General features: G+C 35.6%; 1 protein-coding gene across 1 annotated transcript in view; it reads left to right on the top strand.

Moving 5' to 3' along the window:
- The first annotated feature begins 3,130 nt into the window (after nt 1-3,130).
- The window catches only part of LOC121375164 (von Willebrand factor A domain-containing protein 8-like), a 94,517-nt gene continuing 71,552 nt past the window's right edge, over nt 3,131-26,095 (top strand). The window contains exons 1-13 of the mRNA XM_041502480.1: nt 3,131-3,390; nt 4,844-4,921; nt 5,687-5,742; nt 6,692-6,766; nt 13,875-13,985; nt 14,321-14,653; nt 16,346-16,395; nt 17,292-17,400; nt 19,127-19,231; nt 20,090-20,200; nt 20,869-21,003; nt 22,561-22,638; nt 24,163-24,323. Coding sequence (XP_041358414.1) covers nt 3,270-3,390; nt 4,844-4,921; nt 5,687-5,742; nt 6,692-6,766; nt 13,875-13,985; nt 14,321-14,653; nt 16,346-16,395; nt 17,292-17,400; nt 19,127-19,231; nt 20,090-20,200; nt 20,869-21,003; nt 22,561-22,638; nt 24,163-24,323 — 1,523 coding nt within the window. The 5' untranslated portion in view covers nt 3,131-3,269. The remainder of the gene's footprint in view (nt 3,391-4,843; nt 4,922-5,686; nt 5,743-6,691; nt 6,767-13,874; nt 13,986-14,320; nt 14,654-16,345; nt 16,396-17,291; nt 17,401-19,126; nt 19,232-20,089; nt 20,201-20,868; nt 21,004-22,560; nt 22,639-24,162; nt 24,324-26,095) is intronic.

Genomic DNA, 26,095 nt, shown 5'->3' with positions numbered 1-26,095 from the left:
GGAACTAGATAGAGACCCATGGAATCATCCACTATTTTGCCAAATGCCCTGATCAAGTATTACGGTTTTGTTCTTCAGATTACCTTGGATGTTCGTTCCATCAATTGCCTTAAAACGTATATTAGAAATGAAGATTTAACCTATGCAGTTTGATGGTAATGTTTAAAGAATTTTCTTTTTAATTTACACTGAAATTTTGTGCCTCAAAATTATTATTTTCTGCCTCAGTAAAGTGTAATAATGCGCGCGCGTGTGTGTTGGTGTGCGTTTAATAAGGATATTGTAAATGCTACAGTAGCAGGCTACGTATCGAAAGAAAAAAAAATCTGTAAACAAATAAAACATTTTACCAAAATATACGATGTACATTTAAAAAAAAAAAAAAAAAAAAAAATCATATCACAAAGAATAAAAGAGTACTGATCTGTTCTTATTTCATATTCTATTTGTTCTGCTGCCAGACCTGTAGTTCGCGTTAGCAGAGACGTGGTGAGTTTTGTTACATTTGATTCAGTTTCAGTGCGTTTCAGTTTTAACTGGCACCACACTCGTCGGACGCTAAAATCGATGGTCGCCCAACGGACTATTTTTGTAAAATTCTTAGTCGCTCTTAACTAATAAAGGTCGCCACGGGCGACCGGGCGACTGCTAATTTTCAACCCTGTCTAACGCTATATCTACCGTACCTAGACAGATCCGTCCCTAGAATAGTGCCCTTTAATTTGTTTTTATCAAGGACAAATTACAAAGAAATATATGATAGTCATACTTATATACGAAGCAAAGTTGATTCTATGGCTTTTTCCCGCCCCCCCCCCCCCCCCCCCCCATCCATTCCTGTTGTCCCGTCCCTGGTCAACGCTAAAATTCACGATTTAGTGATTGAGATCTACGAGTAACGGGTTTGAACTAAATAATATTTTTTGGGTTATAAAACTCCAAAAGTAATTTTAATATCAAGATGCCAAGGAAAAACCCCACATTCTTGGGTTATAATACTATGCACAATAATGCTTAAAATAGTTTTAAAATTATTATTTAAATAAATGGCTAATTTTGTGATTCAGATGCCAAGAACAGGCGTTTAAAGCGATCCAGTTTTACAAATATCCCCGGGAAGCATGCCCCCAGACCCCCTACACATCTGGAGAGACTAGGTCGTAGACACTGAGAGTCGTTAACTACTGAGCGTCTACTGAATATTCATAAGCAAACGGTTGATCGACATCGAGATTTTACGACATCAAGTAATGTCCTGGTGTGTATATATATATATATATGTAAATAACTTTTATTAAGATGCCCTTTTAACGAGCCAATGTGTCCCTTTCTTCTTAGCCACTCTCCCCCCCCCCCCCCCCCCCCCTAAAAATATGATCTGGATCCACCCATGCTAATTATACAAACCACAATTCTTATTACTATTATAGTACAACAAATATAGTTAGAAACACACATATTTCATTTTCTTTTGTCTTTAAAATGCTCCAGTTTCTGTAATGATGTAATTTTCTTCTTGAAATAGATGCCCGGTATAACTGCTAGTCTTAGACGTAAACTTACGATATTTTGTGAAATTGCCCATATACCGTTTTCACGGCAATCGATCTCGGTGGCGTCCATGTCCCAATCAAAAGTAATATATTCAAGAAGCATAGAAACGACTTTTAGAAGCATGTATTGACGCCAGAAAAAGTTTGTTTTTGGTTAACGACACAACTAGAGCACACTGATTTATTAATCATTGGTTATTGGATGTCAATAATTTGGTAATTCTAACATAGTCTTAGAGAAGAAACCTATTAGTAGCAAGGGATCTTTTATATATGCACCATCCTACAGACAGGGTAGCACAAACCACATCATTTGATATACCAGTCGGGGTGCTGGCTGAAACGAGAAACAGTACAATCGATAGGGATCGACTCTAGACCGATCGCATATTGTGGGACAGTAAATATAAAAAAAACACCTTAATTGCTAATAGTGGGAAAATGTAGCAGGTTTACTTTCTAATACTGTATATCAAAATCAAGAAATATTTGACATCCATTTGGCAATGATTAATACATAAATAAATGTGCTCTAGTGGTGTCGTTGGCGGCAGGACGTAGCCCAGTGGTAAAACGCTCGCTTTATGCGCGGTCGGTCTGGGATCGATCCTCGTCGGTGGGCCCATTGGGCTATTTCTCGCTCCAGCCAGTGCACCATATGTGCTATCTTCTCTACGCGTGTGCGTATGTACGTATGCGTTATCTGTATACGTTAAAAAAAAAAAAAACACACAAAAAAACCCGGTTCTCTACACATCAATAGGCGTGAACACATTCGTTTACGTTTACGTATGCGTATGTACCCGTGTACGCGTTATCCCTATAGGTCTGGAACTAATTTTGACGTACACGCGAAGGTTTATGCAATGGGAATTTCGATATGTGTGCTGCCCATGAGAAAGTGTATATAATACATACAGTGCTTCACGACCAGTACATCGAAGGCCGTGGTAAGTGCTGCCCTGCATATGGGAAAGTATATATATATAATCAGTGCTTTAGGACCAGTACATCAAAGACTGTGGTGTATGCTGTCCTGTTTATGGAAAGATATATAAGAGATCAGTGCTTTATGACCGGTACATCAAAGACATAATGAGACTATTTTTATTCGTATATAATGTGTGTTTTTTTTAAAAACGTTTGACATCCAGTAGACGATGATTAATAAATCAATGTGCTTTAGTGGTGCCTGCAGGCATATCCATTCCATGGGCAAATGCATCTGTTTTATTACTATATAATATGCCCAAAAAAGGCTATATTTATTGGGTCAATTATCGGTACCAGGTATTTTATGGTCGAAACCTGACAGTATTGATTCGGAGTATCGTCCCTTAAATGATAACTTTTCCACAAAAGAGACGTAAAACTGAGTAATAATAGTACATGTTAAACAACTCTTTCTATATCGACATAAAATAAAAATCCACAGCTTTAAAATTTTCACATGCACATTTAGACGAATGTGTTTGGTTTACAAACAGTTGATTTTTTAATTTTAATTTAATCTTATTTGCTTCATTTGATATTTTAGTTTTCAATAAAACAATATAAAAATAACGATAACAGCATCGCGAACACTGTTCAAAGGCGGCATGTTCAAGGTGATTTGGACTTTGGACCAAGTTGCTCAGCACTTTCTGTCCGTTTTGGACTTTGACACCCAAACTGGTCATGCTAATCTAGGACTGGTATTCCTGCCATAGCTGCCTAATGTGGGCGATCAGTCGGATGAGTGTGGACAGAGCAGTAAAGCGATTACATAATCTGCGTGCACTGCTGTCGAGATCGGACAGAAGTTACAAGTTATGTCAAATACGGCTGACATCAGCAGGTAAGCAGGTCTTGGCACTGCCATTTAATTTTCCACCAGTAATTATGTAAATTTAATAATGACCGAGTAAAATCGAATAAACTAATTCAATAATAGCATAATAATGGCCAAAAGAGACGAACACTAGTCATTTTGCAGACAAGGACTGGGATGTTGAGATGGATAGAAAATCAGTTGAATCAGAAACATTGGGGCAGTTGGACTGAGAAGAAATTAATAAAATGCAAAAGGAGATACTGGCAAAAAAAGATATTTGGATTAAAAAAGACATTTAGTTCAAAGTTAAAAGTTTTTCTTTTATAAAGTTTGGATTTATTTCTCACAAACTATGATTATATAAACTGTTCTTATTTTCTACATCAATGAAACTAGGTTTATTACTTTTATAGTTGCACCTGTAGAAGTTTACAACAACAGTTAAAGTTTTGTTTAACAACAACTCAAGAGCACATTGCATGAATTATTAATCATTGGCTATTGTATGCAGTGTTCGAGATTAACGGTATCCCGATATCCCGGGGATACTAGAATTTAAGTTTGGATACCAGACTTCAAAAACCCAGTATCCCATCGGGATACCATATAATGTTGTTTTTTGTTTTTTTAAACATGCGTTTTTATTTTTCGCTGAAACAATGAAAGTCGTAATTTACTTGTGAAGTAAAGTAACAGTATTTTCCCTTAGTCGTACCCAGTCTAATGCTACACTGGAGCAATAGCGGCATAGCAGTGGACTGGGAACCGCTAAGTCGCTATTGTTTTTGTTGGAAGTTTCCTCCCTTCAAATTTTATTTGAGATATTGATTCCACATCTGCAAAAAAATTATACAGGTAGGTTTATCATTAGTAATGTCAGAAACACTTATAGATTACTGCTAAATATTAATTTATGTCAGTATTACGCAAAAATAGATGCAGCAAATCTTTTTGCCGATTCTGTTTGATTGCGAATTTCACGAATTTCGCGATTTTGATTGCGGTGTAGCATTAGACTGGGAACGAGAACAGTGTCGTCCAAGTTTGTTACGATGTTATTTATGAATTTTATTTAAATGGGATACTAAATTATCAGGTGGGATACCAGATTTTGAAATTTTAGTATCCAACTGGGATACTGCCAACAATGTTTGATCTCGAACACTGGTATGTCAAACATTTTTTAATTTTGACTTTATAATAAGTTTACAACAATGCATGTGAACCACATCAAAGGCAAATTAAATGAAATTTTAAAATAAAAATACTTAAAATTGCATAAAAATTGTAAACATAAAGCTTTTGAAATGTTAAGTTTTCACATTTGACTCAGTTTCTCACAAACTATAATTCCTACAAAAATGAAACATGGTTGATAGTTACATTTATGAATGTTAATCTCAATGCATTTAAAAACAGAGTTTAACATGATGGTTTGGATGACTGGATATTTTTGTCAGTGTTATTTATCTTGTAGATGCCAAGGCCAGCATTGGAGATGTGAGCATCCGGCTACAGGAACCAAAATGCCCCGAGCTGGTCCCGAGAAAATATTGTGAGTTTTGAGATGAATGAAGCAGGAAGTACAGATTTCACTGGACATGATTTCCAAGTGCAATACTCCAAACAAAGCTGCAGACAAATTGGTCGCATATTTGACTCGATTTTTAAATAAAATTTTGCTACTAAAATAATTTAAAAAAAATATTCTACATTATATATTTAATGGAAAAGTACATATTAAGTGTGTGTGTGTGTGTGAAAGTATGTATGTATGTATATATATATATATATATATATATATATATATATATATATATATATATATATATAGGGTTTCTGCCAGAGGGTAAAAACGGGTATGGCGCCATACCCAATTTTTTTTTTACGTTAACATTTTAATTAAAATTAATTACTGTTATCATTCTGTATGATTTTCTTAACCCTAACCCTAAACTTAACCCATTTTCTTTCTGGGGGATGTCCCCATACCCCCTAGTGACTGTGAACAGTCTTAAATATGCATATATAGTTATATATATATATATATATATATATATATATATATATATATATATAGTTTTATATATATATATATATATATATATATATATATACACATACAGTGTTTCTTCCAGAAAGAAATTCATGGGTATGGCACAGTGGAATTGAATACAACCACAGTCACTATATATGCATATTTAAGACTGTTCATTTAATGTAATCTTAAGACCTGGATGAATTGTATAAATTGCACTACATGTACAAGGGTAGATTGGTTATTTGTATTCTAATATAGTAATATTCTATTTTATTGTAGTACCCGCACATGTGTCCCAGGCTGTCCTAAGACATCTACGATGGATTATGCAAAAGGTACAATAAATATAGCTTTACTTACATGTTATAGAGCTTTAAAATTCTGATGATAGAAATAACAGAACATAACACCACCATTTGTTTTTATAGTCGTTGGCCAGTGAGCATTCAAGTCTTTAATGACATCACAAGTAGAGCTGGCTGGTATTGAAATTTCAGGTTCGGTATCAGTATTTTGGGGGGTTATTTACCTCTGTATTGGTACGGTACCGATCAGTATTTTTGGTATACTTCTGGTAATTTCATCTAAATATATACAATTAAATTCCATACACAAGGCCCTCATCTCTCTCTTCTTTTCAGCTATTTAGTTTTCGTTAGATATATCATTAGTTTTCTCACATGCTCAGTATTAATTATTACTCTTGTTGTATATCACATTACTGGGGAAGCCCATATTTTGGTTGCAGCCCACAAAATTTGTGATGGTAGTAGGGCTGCTACAAACAACTATTGCAAAATTGATAAAATTTGCATTTGCAGTTTTATCGTTATTCAGTAATTTTACAGGTACTTTGTACATATATTTGTACTAATTTGCCATTATAGGGAGATTTGAATTTTGAGTGCTGCAATATCATTTTGTTTTTATTGAAGTACTCAACATGTAAAGAATCATAAGTGTATGGGATTCCAATTGTAGGGGACCAAGACTGGCTTTTTTCCGAATTAAATGAAAAAATGTCAGACTCTGCATAAAAAGATTTATAAATATTAGCATTACTACCAAACAGCTATATAGGGTTGCAAATGCATCGCTACACATTTTTACCTGGATTGCAACTAATTTTGAGGGTAGAATGATGGAAATAGCACATTTCCCCCGAATATCTGTATAATTTTTGCCCGAATTTGAGGCTTTGCTCCAGCACTAGTGGAGCAGTTGCCCCTCTGCCCCATGGTCTTGTACGCTTATGTAAAGAATAATGATGGATTTGTTTTCCAGGACCTGCTGGGACAGGATGTTTTCCTGATTGGACCGCCAGGACCTTTGAGACGAGAGGTGGCCATGATGTACTTGGTATGATCACTAGTTACTCTAATTCATCCTGGAACCACCGTTTCTATTGACACAATATGATGACAGATAAAGCAAAATCATATCCGTATAGTAGCAGGATATCACTTTTGACATCACTCGTGTGTCATCACAAAATCACTCATTTGACCTCTAGGTCATTGTACAATGTGGCTGAAATAACAGAAATAATAGCTTTCCCCCTTAATTTTTATGGCATGCAGGATAAAGAGAATAACTAGTTATTGACGTCGGATATCTGCTTTATCCTGTGACGGTAAGAATGGGAAAATTCTGCGACATTAACTGTACATACATGTTTGTGTTAGGCATCAGGTAGCAAATGCTGTGTTGGGCATCGGGTAGCAAATGCTGTGTTGGGCATCGGGTAGCAAATGCTGTGTTGGGCATCGGGTAGCAAATGCTGTGTTGGGCATCGGGTAGCAAATGCTGTGTTGGGCATCGGGTAGCAAATGCTGTGTTAGGCATCGGGTAGCAAATGCTGTGTTAGGCATCGGGTAGAAAATGCTGTGTTAGGCATCGGGTAGCAAATGCTGTTTAAAATGCACAATATGCATATACTAATAATCATTTTCACAAGCAGCTCGAGTGGTGCCTTTAAACAAAACAAAATGTTTTGTGCGTAGACAAATGGTTGTTCAGCTATTAGTATTACTTTTGACTGGGACAAAAACAAAATTTTAACTTTTGTAGAGAGCCCATTTTCATGTATATAAGTTTACACATTGGTAAACAATGTAATGACATGTTCGAACTGGCAAGGGCGGGACGTAGCCCAGTGGTATAGCACTCGCTTGATGCACAGTCAGTTTGGGATCGATCCCCATCGGTGAGCCCATTGGGCCTTTTCTTGTTCCAGCCAGTGCACCACGACTGGCATAGCCAAAGGCCATGGTATGTGCTATCCTGTGTGCAGGATGGTGCATATAAAAGATCCCTTGCTACTAATGGAAAAAATGTGGGTTTTCTCTCTAAGACTATGTAAAAATTACTAAATGTTTGACATCCAATAGCCGATTATTAATAAATCAATGTGCTCTAGTGGTGTCGTTAAACAAAAACAAACTTTAACCTTGTTTGAGGTGGCTGTTGTATTCAAGGTGCATACTTCATTACATTCCATAAGTTATTAAATACATGTATATGGAATAGAAAAGAAATATGTATCTGAAATTCACATATAAATATTTCTACAGCAGGCTATATGTTTATTGTTTCGTATTTATTAAAAAAATACAGTAATCAGTGAAATCATTATAGACTGTTCACCAAATGTGCAGAGAGTATTATTTTCCATATTTAAAATACTATGATTGAAGTCTCTATTGTGAGTTATCTCCCTTTAAGCAACACTTTAATTATAAATAATGAAAAAAAGAAAAAAAAAGATTGACCGACCTCGGTGTGTTGTCATTAAGCCATCAGACATAACACTGGTAGGTACTGGGTTCACAGCCCGGTGCCGGCTCCCACCCAGTGAGTTTTAATGACTCATTGGGTAGGTGTAAGACCACTACACCCTCTTCTCTCTCACTAACCACTAACAATTAACAACTAACCCACTGTCCTGGACAGACAGCCCAGATAACTGAGGTGTATACCCAGGACAGCATGCTTGAACCATAATTGGATATAAACACGAAAATACATGTAAGTTGCAATGATTGAATAAAAAAAGACAGGCCTTGGTTGTGTGGTGGTTAATTCATCAGAAGTAAAGCTGGTAGGTACTGGGTTCGAATTATAGAACATGCCATCAGTTTACTACAATATTTTAACAATATGGCCAACAATCATAGTAAACATTTCCAATATTTTTGACCAGACAAAATGAAACTGCCTGTTTTTGTTGTTCATGCAAATCGATATGCATACTTCATTACATTCCATAATTTATTGTATCTATGGAATAGAAAAGAAATATGTATTTGAAATACATAATATGTATATATATTTCTAACTCACATTAAATAACAATTTGTGTATGCATTACAATATTTGGACAATATGGCACTTTGAAGGATTTTGTTGTAGTCAAGATACACACTTTCTTACATTCCATAAATTTTTATGTAATACGGAATAGAAAAAAAATATGTATCTGGATTACCATGACAACATGCCAGTAATTAACAAACCATTTGGTAAAACTGTACAAAATAGTGCCTAACTACAAATGTACAGGTACATTTACCGCTGAAGTTATTGTTGTATTCAAAGTGCATACTTCATTACATTCCATAAGTTATTAATATATGGAATAGAAAAGAAACATGTATTTGATATACATAATATATTTCTTGTTGACATTAAATAAAATACATTTTAATAAATTTGTATATAACATGGATGCATGAACAAGGGCACTTTGAAAGATATCTATTCAAGATACACACTTCCTTACATTCCATAAGTTATTCATATATATGGAATAGAAAAGAAACATGTACCTGAAATACACATTCAAATATTTCTAAAGCAGCTTATGTCATATTGTTAGAAATTATTTACCGGTAATACACTTAGTGAAGGATAGTGGTTTCAAGATACACACTTCATTACATTCCATAAGTTATTCATATATATGGAATAGAAAAGAAACATGTACCTGAAATACACATTCAAATATTTCTAAAGCAGCTTATGTCATATTGTTAGAAATTATTTACCGGTAATACACAAGAGAGTCTGACACTTAGTGAAGGATAGTGGTTTCAAGATACACACTTCATTACATTCCATAAGTTATTCATATATATGGAATAGAAAAGAAACATGTACCTGAAATACACATTCAAATATTTCTAAAGCAGCTGTTAGACATTATTTACTGGTAATACACAAGAGAGTCTTGACTCTTATAGTGAAGGATAGTGGTATTCAAGATACAAACTTCCTTACATTCCATAAGAAATAAAAATATGGAATGGAAAAGAAATATGTATCTGAAATACATTCAGATTATTTATCCTGTTACCCCCCCCCCCCCCAGTGCTCTACCCCCAGAAAAAAAAGAAAAAAAGAAATGAAAATGTCAGTTCAGTTACATACATGTACACGTACATGCAACTTGACCTATGCATGTACATATATATATTCCAATGAAAATGAGTGTCTGAAAATGTTTTAAATTTCTTATCCAGAATTTAATAATTAACAAACGTTTTATGTTATGTTACTTTCTTATTTGTAAAATATATCTTTTTGAAACACTGAAGCTTCATTCGAAATGCACACTTCCTTACATTCCATAAATCGTAATATATATGGAATAGAAAAGAAATATGCAATTCAAATACATTTTGTCAGCTGTCAACCAGATTAACTAACAAGCATGTCATAATTCTGCAGTTTCTTGGGTAAAATACAACTTGATTTGGTTCAATAAGGCTGTACAGGGCACACAGTACAGGATATACATTTAATGTACATGAAGGTTAATGATTAGGCTAATTGCCATACATGTAGTTAGACATAGCATCTGTACTGAAGATAAACACTTCCTTAGATTTTATTTAAATATTTTTCAAAATGGGGGTTGGGTAGATGGGTACATTTTATTTTTTATTATATATTTTTAGATCATTGAAAATACTGCACTTCGAACAAAAATTAATTTTTGGTCAATAAGAAAATGGTGTAGTGCCTTTATTCTTGAGTGTGTGGAGATGAATATCTAGGATTTATTTTATTTTATAATGGCTTAAGTTATAGAAATTATGTGATAGCCAGGGACAAAAAGAAAAGAAATATGTATCAGAAATATATTAAAATATTGCATTAAATAAAAATGAATATAATGTGTCTAACTTTTAATATCATTTTAAAAACGGGGCGGGACATAGTCTGGTAGTAAAGTGCTCGCTTGATGCGCAGTCGGTTTAGGGTCGATCGCTGTTGGTAATGGTAAGCCCACTGGACTATTTCTCGTTCTAGCCAGTGCACCGTGAGTGGTATATCAAAGGCCATGGTATGTGCTATGCTGTCTGTGGGATGGTGCATATAATAGATCCCTTGCTACTAATAGAAAAGAGCGGGTTTCCTCTCTTAAGACTGTATGTCAAAATTACCAAATGTTTGACATCCAATAGCTGATGATTAATAAATCAATGTGCTCTAGTGGTGTCGTTAAACAAAACAAACTTTATCATTTTAAAAACAGTCATTCTTGCATGTACATTGTAGTTTAGGAGACATTTTAGTATTTGAATCAAATTTGGCTATTAAAACTTTTAATAATAGAACAGTATTGAGTCTTAAAATCTTACCTTGTTCTTGTAGATGCACTCTGTGTATCTCAGGTATATCCATAAAAGAAATTACTCCTTTAAGAAAATTATAACAGAACTCTATGTACCATATCTAACTACATGTACCTTTTAAAAATCAGACTGAACTTGTTTGTGTGTGACTTGAGCAGAGAATGGTTAAGACATTTTCCTCTCTCTTTCTTATAGCTTGCCCACACTTAGACTTGACAATACCTATACTTGTGTATGTGCTCTGGCCACACTCTCTTGAAAAGAAATTCAACCTTCAAGTGCTATTTTAGTTTTAATCCCTTTCCGAGGTTTGTTAGTTCCAATAGCTGGGTTAAGTGTGCTGATTGTCTCTGATGGGGTTGTTAATTGCTGTTGACACCTGCTAAGTGGTCATGTGGGTATGGCAATTACTATTGTTCTGGGTACATATCAGGTAGGAGTGCATGTATATTGTACACTCATGGGTATTTGTTAGTTATTCAAGTGTGTGGGCTGTTTTCAGTATATTATGCATGTTTTGTATTGGGCAATACATTTCAAGTGCTTGTTATATAATTTGATGGTTTTGCATGTTTTACAAATAAAAAAAATGTTTGTTTTTTTTTGTTTCCAAAATTGTTTGGTTAGAATTGAACAACAAACATTCACTTCTAAAGATTTTATGTTTGTGTTGGATTTTACTTTGAAGAATTGTTTTATGAAGTGGATCAACATAAACAAGATAATTTAGCTGTGATCAATTGTTACACAAAATGAATTAGTAGAAGGTTTAATGCATTTTACATTTACAAATAGTTAAGTATTATTGAGGATAAGAAAGAACAACTTTAATTTGTAAGGTTAGAAACTTATGAAATTAAATTTTTTATTATAAATTTAAATCACATAAAACAAATTCACTTAAAATAAATTGTCTAAATTTCAAAACTGTTAAATAATTAGCGTGTCAATATTTTAACAGAGGTTAATTTTTTAGGAAATTAAAATTTAAGATACAAACACATACAAGTACATGTACTGTACTAATAGATATATGGGTTTTCATTATTATTTTTATGCGTGGTCGGATTAGGATCGATCCCCGTCGGTTGGCCCATTGGGCTATTTCTTGTTCCGACCAGTGCTCCACAATTGGTGTAACAAAGGCCATGGTATGTACTATTCTGTCTGTGGGATGGTGCATATAAAAGATCCCTTGCTGCTTATCGAAAGGAGTAGCCCATGAAGTGGCAACAGCGGGTTTCCTCTCTCTATATCTAATGCCATGTAATCATAAATAAAATGTGTTGTGTGCGTCGTTAAATAAAACATTTTCTTCCTCCATTATCATTTCATTTTATTTAAACTTATTTTTGTGCTTATATCCAATTAAGGTTCAAGCACACTATCCTGGGCACACACCTCAGCTATCTGGGCAGTCTGTTCATGACAGTGGGTTAGTTGTTAGTGGTCAGTGAGAGAGAAGATGGTGTTTTGGCCTTACACCTACCCATTGAGTCGTTAAAACTTGCTCTGGGTGGGAGCCGGTACCGGGCTGCGAAACCAGTACCTACCAGCCTTATGTCTGATGGCTTAAACACGGTACCACCGAGGCAGAATTGTTAACTGCCTTGATGAAACGTTAAGAAAAAAATTCAAGCATGCCTGTCATGGACACAGATATGGAAACATGACCTATGAAAAATATGATTATTGCATTTGCTATTTACATGTGCATGTAGCTCATGATTCTGTTAGTTTTAATTCCATGATGGTGTAAAATACATCTTGGAGGTCCTAATTTTTCACACATTATTCTAACATCTCCTTTTACTGCATGCTGTCTTATTTCCTGCAAGTATTATTTTTTCTTAGGACATATTTCTCTTTTGGTTTACTGTTTAAAAAAAATAACACCAGACCATACTTTACATTCTATATCAAGCTTTGACTTCAGAATAGAACTGAACCAAATGTTTTGTCGTTTTATAAAACACAATATTTACTTTTTGTATACTACATGTAGCTCGCCATAATTATTTATAACTTTTAATATTAAAGAGAACGATTATTATTGTTTTCAAATTGGTCTAGGAATTTGTTTAGTAGTCTCCTGCTGGTGCAACCGGAGAGGGCCATAGGTTTGTCTTCATCCGTCTGTCTGTCTGTCTGTCATCTGTCCATCTCTGTCCCTCTCTGTTCCTCTGTCCCTCATATAGTTTTCCTCGACATTTTTTCCCCATAATGCCTCAAGATATTGACATAAAATTTTATGTATAACTTTATCAAGTAATGTTACAGATCAAGTTTGACTTCCATGGTGATTTACCCATTTTTGAGTTATGGCCCTTGAACGAAAATTTGTTGGACTCATGCAGTAGGGTACATGTATTGCTTTACAGGGTTCATACTCTGTCCTGAAATCCTTGAAAAGTATCAAATTTATATTTTTAATTTTCCAGGTCTTGAAAAAATATGAAGAAAAACAGTTTTGCATGCAAGTTTTGAAAAAGCATGAAAAACAAGCAAATTTCAGTAACTTGTGTAAAGTCACCCGAACGCGATCTCCTTTGACACACAATCGTTAACATTCAGAAGCTAATTTTATACACTTGCGCAGTGTGTATTCAGAAGTTTGCTCATACATCTTAAAATAAGCTGGTTTCGATTTGTGGGACATTGTTTTCATGCAAATATGGGAAATAATCTGAAAAGTAAGTCTGGAAAATGGTTTAATGTGTTTTGGAAATGGTATGGAAAAAATATGGAAATTAATTTTGAAAAAGTTTTATGAACTCTGGCTTTCGCAGTATGGTACTCTCAGAAGCTTGTTTTATTTGATTTTCTAGGAGCTGACCCAGAGAGAAGCCGAATATGTTTCACTGTCTCGTGACACGACCGAGTCTGATCTGAAACAGAGACGAGAGATTCAGGCGGGAACCGCATACTACATTGATCAGGTATCTTATTATTTCAGTGTCTTAATTCTTAGACAGGATCTGCATTCCATATAGATCTGGTATCGTCTTATTTGCATTAACCATGTTTGTAATTAAAGGGACATTCCTGAGTTTGCTGCATTGTAAGATGTTTCCGACTAATAAAATATTTCTAAGATTTCTGTAAACCGGAATTCTCTCAAAACCGGATGTTTTTCATGGTCCCGTTTTAAATATCTGTGCAGAAGAGAATTTCTCTAAAACCGGATACCTCTTAAAACCAGACTTTTTACATGGTCATGGTCCTGAGGGTGTTTGGTTTAGAGGACGTTCACCGTGTATCTTTGTACTTCCAGTGTGCGGTGCGAGCGGCTCTCGAGGGTAGGATTCTGGTGTTGGAGGGAATCGAGAAGACTGAGCGGAATGTGCTGCCTGTGTTGAACAACCTGCTGGAGAACCGCGAGATGCAGCTGGACGACGGCCGCTTCCTGGTCGCTGCGCCGCGCTACGACAAACTGCTTGAGGACCACAGTCGGGAGGAACTCGACGCACTCAACCTCGTCCGCGTCAGTGAACACTTCAGAGTTATTGCCCTTGGCCTGCCCATACCCCGTTACCAGGGCAACGCGCTGGATCCGCCGCTGAGGTCAAGGTTTCAGGCGAGAGATATTCACCCGCTGCCGTTCAAGGTGAAGTGTGGTTAGGATATGGTGTACTATGGTTTCTGACCATATAGACACCTGTACTGAAAGGACATCTGTTATCAGTGACCAGTTTTCCTCTAAATTACATTATAATTTATGTTGTTTACACTGTCAGATCAGGTCAGGTCAGGTCAGATCACGTCATAGGTTTTAACAAGCTGTTGTAGCACACACTTGTCATGGGCACAGGTGTTGACTTTCACCGTCTATCTCTGTCCAAGACAGGAAATGTTTTGGGGGTGGGGGTGGGAGAGGGGTCGCCCGAGCTGGTATGTACAAGGGAGCACAAGCAGCCCGACCAGGGTCGATAGCAGGCGAGGGTTGGATTTGGTGCTATTGAATTTGCAAATGTGCTGAAAGATTAAAACCAAATAGAAAATGCTGCGTAATTTGCTAAAGGTAATTTTGATGCTTGCTTGCTTTAACTTGATTTACATGCCCCTATACCACAGCGGTTTCAGGCATGTTCATCCCAGGTCCAGTCTCTGGATAGCCAGCGATCTGACCTGGGACAGAAATAATAGGACAATTTAGAAATTTACTCTAATGGTGGAGTGGGACTTAAAACTAAAATATAAAATATTTAAAAGTGCACATAAAAAGTAGTTTCTAATTTGATGCATAATTTACAATGGTTCATCAAAACTGAATGGAGCTGATATTGGTTGATTTGACTAAGTTGATTGAAAGGTAGCTCCTTGCTTTACACTGTCTTTTAATTTAAAGTGACAGACCCTAGTTTCAACCCGAAAAAATGAACACTAAGTTTGGTTAATTTACAAACCTGTAACAAATTTGGATACAACAGAGTGAAACAAGAGGCTGTGATGTTGAACTACATGTACGTGTACCCTTAAAAATAGACTAAAACGCGACTCCATGACTGTTACTTCTCAGATGCACGTGCTTTTTTAGAATTATGAAAAATGCATTTTGTGGTATTAGAAACAAGAGGATAACCAGAAACACTTCGGTTGTATGGAAATGGATAATCTAAACAATAAAATATAAGTAAAGTTTGATTTCAGTGATCATAAATGGCTCTAATAGTGAAAAGTATGCCGTAGTGTTTAAAAACTAGGGTCTGTCCCTTTAACTTTTTATATACATGTTAATCATCAATTAATTCATATACATGCATTTAGCTTTGTTTGACACCCAATATCAGATGTATTTTTGTGCCAATGTTTCATCAAACATTTATTCATTTAGTTTACTTATATTATTCAGGTGCTCACCTGTCTAGTGTGGACTATCTAACTTTGAGACTCATGAATAGCATGTATTAAAACAACCAGTTAGCTCCTACTGTACAACTCGTTCCAGCCAGTGCACCACAACTTGTATATTAAAGGCCATGGTATGTACTATCCTGCCTGTGGGATGGTGCATATAAAATATCCCTTGCTGCTATCGAAAAGAGTAGTCCATGAAGTGGTGACAGCAGGTTTCCTCTCTCAATATCTGTGTGGTCCATAACCATATGTCTGACGCCATATAACCGTAAATACAATATGTTGAGTGCGTCGTTAAATAAAATATTTCTTTCTTTCTTTCCTGCTGTACAAAAACAAGCTAGTAGTGATCATTAACTGTGATGGTTTGGTATGCAACTTTTAAGAAAAAACAACAAAACATTTTTTTTTAATGCCTTAATGTGCTTTCCTTTTTTTTCAGGAAAATTTAGAAAATTTACAACAAATGACAAATTCTCTTCCACCAGAAAGGTAAATATATTTCGTATATTATTTTCAACGGAATCTATTTCACAACAGCATTTACATAAAATTAGGTCGACCAAAAAATACATTGGATTTTGGGTATGGGGGGACCTCTCCCAGAAGGAAAATGGGTTATGTTTAGGATTAGGGTTAAGAAAATCATATAGCAATGATAAGAGTAATTAATTTTGTTAAAAGGTTAACTTAAAAAAATTAAATCTGCAAAAATGTTGGGTATGGTACCATACCCGTTTTACCCTCTGGCAGAAACCCTGAAAGAGACTGTTCTGTGACAGCTGCTATTATATAGAGGATAATAAACAAGTTACAAGTTATAATTATCTAATTTATGTCCAGAGTTAAATAATTTTTAAGTGAAAATTATTTTACGAGTGAAAAATAAATAAATTGTTTTGCCTTAGACCTGTTTCTCTCATTCTACGGGCGGGAGGTAGCCCAGTGGTAAAGCGCTCGCTTGATGCGCGGTCGTTTTGGGATCGATCCCCATCGGTGTGCCCATTGGGCTATTTCTCGTTTTAGCCAGTGCACCACGACTGGTATATCAAAGGCAGGTGGTATGTGCTATCCTGTCTGTGGGAAAGTGCATATAAAAGATCTCTTGCTGCATTAGAAAAAATGTAGTGGGTTTTCTCTGATGACTATATGTCAAAATTACCAAATGTTTGACATCCAATAGCTGATGATTAATGAATCAGTGTGCTCTAGTGGTGTCGTTAAACAAACCAAACTTAACTCACATTCTGATCAATGAAACCTGCTTTATATGGATGTTCATTGAAAATGTTTATGGTAGGCAATACAGTTAATTCCGCAGACTTCTTTTGTACATTATACTTAAACAAGTCATTATTTTTATTTGTGAGATATGTTTACTCTTTCAGAATATCCCAGCTGTTGTCTTTTGCATCAACCATGCTCTCAAGTGAATCAACATCCCTGGGTCTGCCTGATTTTCCAATCGATGGCTTGAAGCACGTTGTGAAAATCTTGGTATGTGTTGCTAAGGTCGACGAGAGTCACTTTTTGCACCCTTGTTTTGGCTATAGTTAGGTTAATTAATCTACAAATCTGCAACACATTTGAATAAAGTTATAATAGAGAGAAACTAAAGTTTGTGATGTTTAAACAAGGAAATACTGTCAAAATATAACCAGAGCTTGTCTCGATAACCATTATATGTCAGACGAACGTATGTTTTTAGAAGTACGAAAAATTTATTTTGGGATATTACAAAAACCTGGGTGACCAGAACCACTTCAGGTGTACGAAATTGAATATTCTAAATAATAAAATGTAGGTACTTCTAATTTAAATTATCAAGACGGGCTTTAATAGTGATCAATACGCCGTAGTGTTTAAAAACTAGGGTCTGTCACTTTAAGATATTTAGTCACAAGTCCAGGCAAGGATGGAGTTTAGCACAGTTGGTAGAGTGCTTGCTTGAGGTACTGAGGTCATCCATTGAACCCACTGGATTTTATCCAATCCCAACCAGTACCTCATGACCAGTATATCGAAGGTGGTGGTACATGTATGTGCTGTCCTATGCAGGAAAGTGCATATACAAGATCCCTTGCTTCTAATGGAAAAATATAGTAGGTTTCTGCCCTGAAGACTGTGACATCCAAAAGCGAATTATTTATTAATCCATGTGCTTTAACTGTAGGGGACATGTATTGCTTTAGCAGTACTCTCATAATGCTTGTTTCTTTAATAACTTGATCTGTTTGCTTTTTTCAGTTTTAAAACATACCCTTTGTGTCTTCATTGGTGTTTATTAACTTGATCTGTTTGCTGTTTTCAGCTTTAAAACATACCCTTTGTGTCTTCACTGGTGTTTATTAACTTGATCTGTTTGCTGTTTTCAGCTTTAAAACATACCCTTTGTGTCTTCACTGGTGTTTATTAACTTGATCTGTTTGCTGTTTTCAGCTTTAAAACATACCCTTTGTGTCTTCACTGGTGTTTATTAACTTGATCTGTTTGCTGTTTTCAGCTTTAAAACATACCCTTTGTGTCTTCATTGGTGTTTATTAACTTGATCTGTTTGCTGTTTTCAGTTTCCAGACATACATTATGTACTAACCATTGTGCCTTGACTTGTTTCTTTAATAACTTGATCTGTTTGCTGTTTTCAGTTTCCAGACATACATTATGTACTAACCATTGTGTCTTGACTTGTTTCTTTAATAACTTGATCTGTTTGCTTTTTTCAGTTTTAAAACATACCCTTTGTGTCTTCACTGGTGTTTATTAACTTGATCTGTTTGCTGTTTTCAGTTTCCAGACATACTAACCATTGTGTCTTCATTTGTTTTTAATAACTTGATCTGTTTGCTAAATTTTCAGTTTGAAGACATTCCCACTTCACTGGTGTTTAATAAACTTGATCTGTTTGCTATTTTCAGTTTCCAGACATACTACCCATTGTGTCTTCAGTTGTGTTTAATAACTTGATCTGTTTGCTAAATTTTCAGTTTGAAGACATTCCCACTTCACTTGTTTTTAATAACTTGATCTGTTTGCTATTTTCAGTTTGAAGACATTCCCACTTCACTTGTTTTTAATAACTTGATCTGTTTGCTATTTTCAGTTTGAAGACATTCCCACTTCACAGGTGTTTAATAAACTTGATCTGTTTGCTATTTTCAGTTTCCAGACATACCCTTTGTGTCTTCAGTTGTGTTTAATAACGTGATCTGTTTGCTATTTTCAGGACGTTGTACCTGGTATGTCCTCCCGGGATGCCGTACAGAGGCTGTATCCATTCTCCATCATGCTGGGCAAGGAAGGCAAGACTGCTGTAGAGGATACGCTAAAAGTTTGTGCTGGTCTTACCTATTATCTATTACTGGCTGTTGTACAGCCATCACCACTTTATCCGACACCATATGACCGTAAATAAAATGTGTTGAGTGCGGCGTTAAATAAAAATTGCCTTCCTTCACCACTTTACACCCCCAGTTCATTTTAAAATGGTACAGTAAAGAAAACTAGTAATGCATTTACAAAGATGAAAATCACTCCAGGTTTTTGAAGAATTCTTTATTTTAGCAAGATCCAAAAACATTTCATGTCTGTGTTCTTTGATTAAAAGCTTACAGTAACTCTTTACGTTTGAAGACTACAAAAGTTTGAAAATGTTTTGTGCACTGGCACGTTATTTGTGTGTATCATAGCATCAAGATTCAATTGGAATTTCACCATCGATCAATGGATATAATGTTTATACCAACTTTCGATTATACATTCGGTTAGACTTATACAAACTTAATGGATTTGAATTATTCAGACGATGCATGCGTGCCCCCCACTTTTCAGATATTTTGCTTTATATTTGCTTTATAATAGTGTAAAAATGTGTAAATATAAAAGTGTGCCCCCCACTTTTTGCGAATTTCAAAAACAACTGGCAAATTTTATTTTAATTTGGTGAAATAATTACATAAAATAAATGATATTTTGTCAGAAAATAACTGGGTTTCTGCAATTTCTGAACTTTGGTAGATAATTTGGCGAAGTTTTCTGCTAACCCAGAGCTAGCCCTACATTTTGCAAAACAGTTGGCAGAAGTGCTTACAACGTGCATGCATGCATGTCATAATAGTTTAGTTAATGTTTATACATAAAAAACACAATATGAATGTTGCTAAATTTCTCTGTATATGAATTATTTCAGAAATTTGATCTCGTCAAGATCTCCCCTCCGTGTTCCGTTTCTGGTTTGTTGAAGGAGGAGAACATGGCAGTGGTGTCGCTGCAACAAGGAACGGAGTCATACAGCTTTAAGGTTAGTGGTTAAGAAGCGTTCTCACTATGCGATTAGTTTGTGATAAGGGGCAGGGCATAGCCCAGTGATAAAGCATCCGCTTGATGCACAGTCGGTCTGGGATTGATACCCATCAGTGGACCCACTGGGCTATTTCTCATTCCAGCCAGAGCATCACGACTGGTATATCAAAGGCCGTGGTATGTGCTATCCTGTCTGTGGGAAAGTGCATATAAAAGATCCCTTGCAGCATTAGGAAAAATGTAGCGGGTTTCCTCTGATGTCTGCATGTCAAGATTATTAATCATCGGTTACTGAATGTCAAAGATTTTATAATTCAGACATATAGTCTTACAGGATACCTGCTACATGTTTTTTTATTTTTAGCAAGGGATTTGTTATATGCACTTTTATGTAGTACTGGTTGGGACTGAAAAACCTATTCTACGATTTTTCAAATTATTTTTTTTAACCATTTGTGACTCCCAATAGCCGATGTGTATTTTTTGTGCTGGGGTGTCATTAAACATTCATTCATTCATTCATTCATCTTTTTTGGTGATTTAATAATGAAATACAATTATTTACTTAATTAATTTTTTTTTCCAATATTATGATTTGGTGACTGGCCATTTTATTATGTGTTGCCTAACTTATTTTGCTGAGTATATACGTGCACCATGTTTCAGGTTTCCGGTGGTGCCCTCCCAAGCTATTCGTCTGGCCGAGATTCGACCTTTGTACACACACCGTACCATGAAAGTATGTTGGCAGAGCTGATACAGTCTCATCTCGTCTCCGATTTCTGTTTGATTGGACCAAGGGTGAGCTTTTCATTTAAAATAATACATAGAAATTCCCTTTTTTTCAATAAATATATTATTATATTTTATATACAAAATATCTTAAAAGACTTTTTCCAAGGGTAAATTTTTCATTTAAAATAATACATAGAAATTCCCTTTTGAAAAAAATATATAATTATTATATATTACATACAAAATATCTGTAAATCAAAACTTTGTCTCTGAAATGTGACTCTAACTTTTACGATTATTTTCACACATCTTATAATATTGACCCAGCCATGCTCGAGACCTTGAGGTGAATTGTTTTTTGAGGGGAGTGATTAATTGTCCCCATTAGCCGAGTGGTTGATGTCGCAGGCTATCAAATGCCATGCAAATCGGTGCATTAGGTTTGAATCCTACCAACTGACACAGCATTTTTAAATATTAGATATGGGGAGCCATTTAAGATACCGTATATCTTCGCCTGTAAGTCGATCTCGGCTATAAGTCGAGTCCCTAATTTCAAGCCCTGAAAACGTATTTTTTTATTGACCCGTTTATAAGTCGACCCATAAAAAACAACGTATAAATATTGAAGTATTTCTTATTTTCAGCACATGAGAACAATAATGTACAATATCTGAACAAAAGAAAATTATTTTACAAACTTTGTTTTTCACGTTTTGTACATCGCAGTAAAACTATATAGCATCAAAACAAAATATTCCCTTAGTAGAGAGTGAAAGCTGTTTAACTGTTACTGTATGGCACTGTACAGCATGGTTTTGTGTAAAGACAACAACTTTATTTATAAACACTGACAACAGATCACTACGATAAAACTGAAAGTACATGTATCATCAGTTAATCACATGTTTTGCCACCATATTAATACATGTAAGGAGGATAACTCTGGAAAGTACACTGGTTTTTGTACCAAATGATGTGTCCCTATTGCTCTAGTGAACTGCAGAGATCAGTCTATTTTAAGGGAAAGCTTAGTAATATTCATGAAGTTAATCACTGACAAAACATTGTTTGAACAACCATTAATGCCAGTGACCAGATTTCAAAATAAACTCAGGCAACAGGTAGTTAGTACTGTTTACATTTTTGCTATTAGTGATGACTGTTATTTTAACTAAGTGGACTGTTGTCTTGGCATGTGAGTGAGATCGCACACTTTTTTAAATAATCAAAACCGTTACAATGCCAAAAAAAATAGGTTATAAAAAAATAAATGTGTCAAATTAACATATTTGAGTATAAATACAGGGCATACTTCAACAATAAAACTTGTAAAATAATCCCCAAAACGGTAATATTTTTGGGTGAATTTTTTTTACCCTCTTATAAGTCGACCCCCCAAGTTATAAAATAATTTTTGGGTGAAAAAAATTCAACTTATAGGCGAAGATATACGGTACATGTATTGCCATATTGATACCATGTAAATTCCTATGCTAAGGGGAGGTAAAAATCACTCTCCTTGAACTAGTCTTAGGTGAGTGATGGGGAGTGGGAGTGATAGCTCGCCTTACAAAGAGAGGTTTGATGCTCTATGTGATATTCTGTGTTTTTTTCTTGCAGGGATGTGGTAAGAGTATTGTATTGAAACAGTTTGCAGACATGCTTGGTTATCACTTGGAGCCTATCATGTTATACCAGGTGAGAACATTTAATCAGAGAGAGAGAGAGAGAGAGAGAGAGAGAGAGAGAGAGAGAGAGAGAGAGAGAGAGAGAGAGAGAGAGAGAGGAGAGAGAGAGAGAGAGAGAGACATTTAATCAGAGAGAGAGAACGTGAGTGAGTGAGAGAGAGAACATTTAATCATGAGAGAGAGAGAGAGAGAGAGGAGAGAGGAGAGAGAGAGAGAGAGAGAGAGAGAGAGAGAGAGAGAGAGAGAACGTGAGTGAGTTGAGAGAGAGACATTTAATCAGAGAGAGAGAGAGAGAGAGAGAGAGAGAGAGAGAGAGAGAGAGACAGTTTAAAGACATGCTTTTGGTTTATTCATCACTTGGAGCCCTATCATGTTATACCAGGTGAGAACATTTAATCACGAGAGAGAGAGAGAACGTGAGTGAGTGAGTGAAGTGAGTGAGTGAATGAGAGAGAGAGACAGGTTAAAGACATGAAAAAGCTTGGGTTATCACTTGGAGGCCTATCATGTTATACCAGGTGAGAACATTTAATCAGAGAGAGAGAGAGAGAGAGAGAGAGAGCGAGAGAGAGAACGTGAGTGAGTGAGAGAGAGAGAGACATTTAATCAGAGAGAGAGAGAGAGAGAGAGAGAGAGAGAGAGAGAGAGAGAGAGAGAGAGAGAGAGAGAGAGAGAGAGAGAGAGAGAGAGAGAGACAGTTTAAAGACATGCTTGGTTATCACTTGGAGCCTATCATGTTATACCAGGTGAGAACATTTAATCAGAGAGAGAGAGAGAGAGAGAGAACGTGAGTGAGTGAGTGAGTGAATGAGAGAGAGAGACAGGTTAAAGACATGCTTGGTTATCACTTGGAGCCTATCATGTTATACCAGGTGAGAACATTTAATCAGAGAGAGAGAGAGAGAGAGAGAGAGAGAGAGAGAGAGAGAGAGAGAGAGAGAGAGAGAGAGAGAGAGAGAGAGAGAGAGAGAGAGAGAACATGAGTGAGTGAGTGAGAGAGAGAGACAGTTTAAAGACATGCTTGGTTATCACCTTGGAGCCTATCATGTTATATCAGGTGAGAACATTTAATCAGAGAGAGAGAGAGAGAGAGAGAGAGAGAGACAGAGAGAGACAGAGAGAGAGACAGAGAGAGACTTGGTTATCACTTGGAGCCTATCATGTTATACCAGGTGAGAACATTTATTATTACCCATATGGGCAGAGAGAAGTGGGGAAAGAACAGTGATTTTGCCCTAGATACGTTTTGATGTCATAAACAGTGCTTCACTCTAGGCGGTTAATTGTGTGTAAGAATAGTTTCCATGGTGGAAGTCATGTCGACTTATGATACATACATGTATGTCACAGCTATGATGCAATGCTGCTGCTTGTTCTCAACTTGCAACTTGTTTTTAACAACAGTATCGTTCGAAAATCTTCCATAAAATTATAAATGTTGAAAATATGTAATAAATATTATACCCAACTCGATACTCAGCAATACCGTTTATCTTGCACTGGCCTTGATTTTTGGTAAACTGTGTTTCAACAGGACATGACGTCACGGGATCTATTACAGCAGAGAACCACGTTACCGAATGGTGATACGACTTGGCGCCACTCTCCCCTGGTGACGGCGGCCATTGAGGGCAGTCTGGCTGTGCTGGATGGGGTCCACAGAATCAATGCGGGATCTTTTGCTGTATTACACAGGTGACATACAGCATTTTATTACCTTTAGATAAATTTCATACGTTTTGATTGGTCAATAGCTAATGCATAGCATAAATACACCATGTCATTTGCAAACTGCGGATGAGACAGACCAAATTTTCTCCCAACACGCTTCGCTGATTAAATTTGTTAAAAGTCTTGAATTATGAATAAGAATACCACAACTAGGTCAGTTTTATTTTTACTGTTTATTTGAAGATTTCTAGAGCATATTTGGTCAAAAATATGTGCTGATTGTAGTTTTTCGCATATTAAAAGCTAATGCTAGAATATAGCATTGCGTAATCAGTTACTGTATATTGCTGTGTATTAGCCGACTCCTTGTATAAGCCTACATCTTAGTTTGACCCTAAATATCAAGTACAAAATCATCGGCCTCGTGTATAAGCCAAAATCATCTTTTGTCCAGTTGTACATTGTATTGATTTCAATAATACTGTCAACAAATGGACGTGTGTTTTTCTTTTTCATTATATTTTTTTCCCCTTTAATTATTACAGACACGGTAATCTTTATCGCAATGCTGATGTCTTCTTCTAGTGCGACAATAATTTAGCACCGATAAATCTTAACAGGAAAATAAACAATTCAAGATGTAACAACATATCACTGCACATAAGTAATTAAATTATTCACTGGACAGCAGATAATAAACTCATTAAGGCATGTTTAATCCCTGCTTTCCCCCCATCACAGAAACATATGATTCTGTGCTCCGTGACTTGTTGACACTGGTGCAGATGGCAAAATCGTGTAATCCAATCAAATAAGAGCTTACAAAATGATAGAGACAGAGGTGTTAGTGAAAGACTGGTCCGGTCAAACAAAGATGGAGGATGGTTGGAAAGAACACATTTTTACCATTGAAATGACAATAAAACAAGTAATTATTATTATTATTCATCAAACTATTAATGCATTCAAGAACCAAAAAAAACTACATAATATTGCATGATGGGGTGTTTTATTTATACTGTACACAAATTATTGTTACATAAGCTGTGAAAGGCTGTAAGGGTCTGGTAAAAATTTGTAAGTCGCGGTTGGGTGTGTTTTTGACTGGAATTTTATGAACCAATTTGTTGCCTCCGTGTATAAGCCGACTCTCTTGTTTTGGGAAGTATTTCTAGACTTCTAAAGTCAGCTAATAAACGGCAATGTATGGTACTGTAAATATTTTAAGTAATAATGTGACATGCTTTTTTAAAGGTTCCACAAGTTAGTATAACATGACAAATATTTTTGTTTGGCTGCGGGTGTTCAAGTTTGTTTTCCCGACACGATTACAACATAATCATAAACATTTAAAACGGTCAAGATAATAAGGCACTAAGAGTTGTCTCCCTTTGTGATACACAGGTTTCGAAATGATTTCAGGGTAAAACCACGCGGAATCCTTGTTGACACTCTTAATACCCAAACAGCTGACAAAAAATGCTGTAAATACCTTGCATAGTTATTTGTCAACCCAAAAAATCCAATAAATGTTAAGGAATTTGATGTTATGTTATGTTATTAAACTCAAACTCAAAATGTGTGTGTACTTTATTTAAAAGTATGACTGGCAGATTTTGGAGGGGCATACAATCCCATATGCCCTGTCAAAAAAAATGTGTAAAGACATCAAAAGTTTTAAAATATCTTATTTTGGGTCTTATTCATACTTTGCAGAGTTTAATGCTGTTCTTCAGTTTTATTTGGTAAGTTTTAAAGACTTAAACAAATTAGAAAAGTTTATTGTTGGTGTATTT

This window comes from Gigantopelta aegis, chromosome 1 (assembly GCF_016097555.1).
Source record: "Gigantopelta aegis isolate Gae_Host chromosome 1, Gae_host_genome, whole genome shotgun sequence".
NCBI classification, from domain to species: Eukaryota; Metazoa; Mollusca; class Gastropoda; order Neomphalida; family Peltospiridae; genus Gigantopelta; species Gigantopelta aegis.
This window is presented reverse-complemented; position numbering and strand designations above follow the sequence as displayed.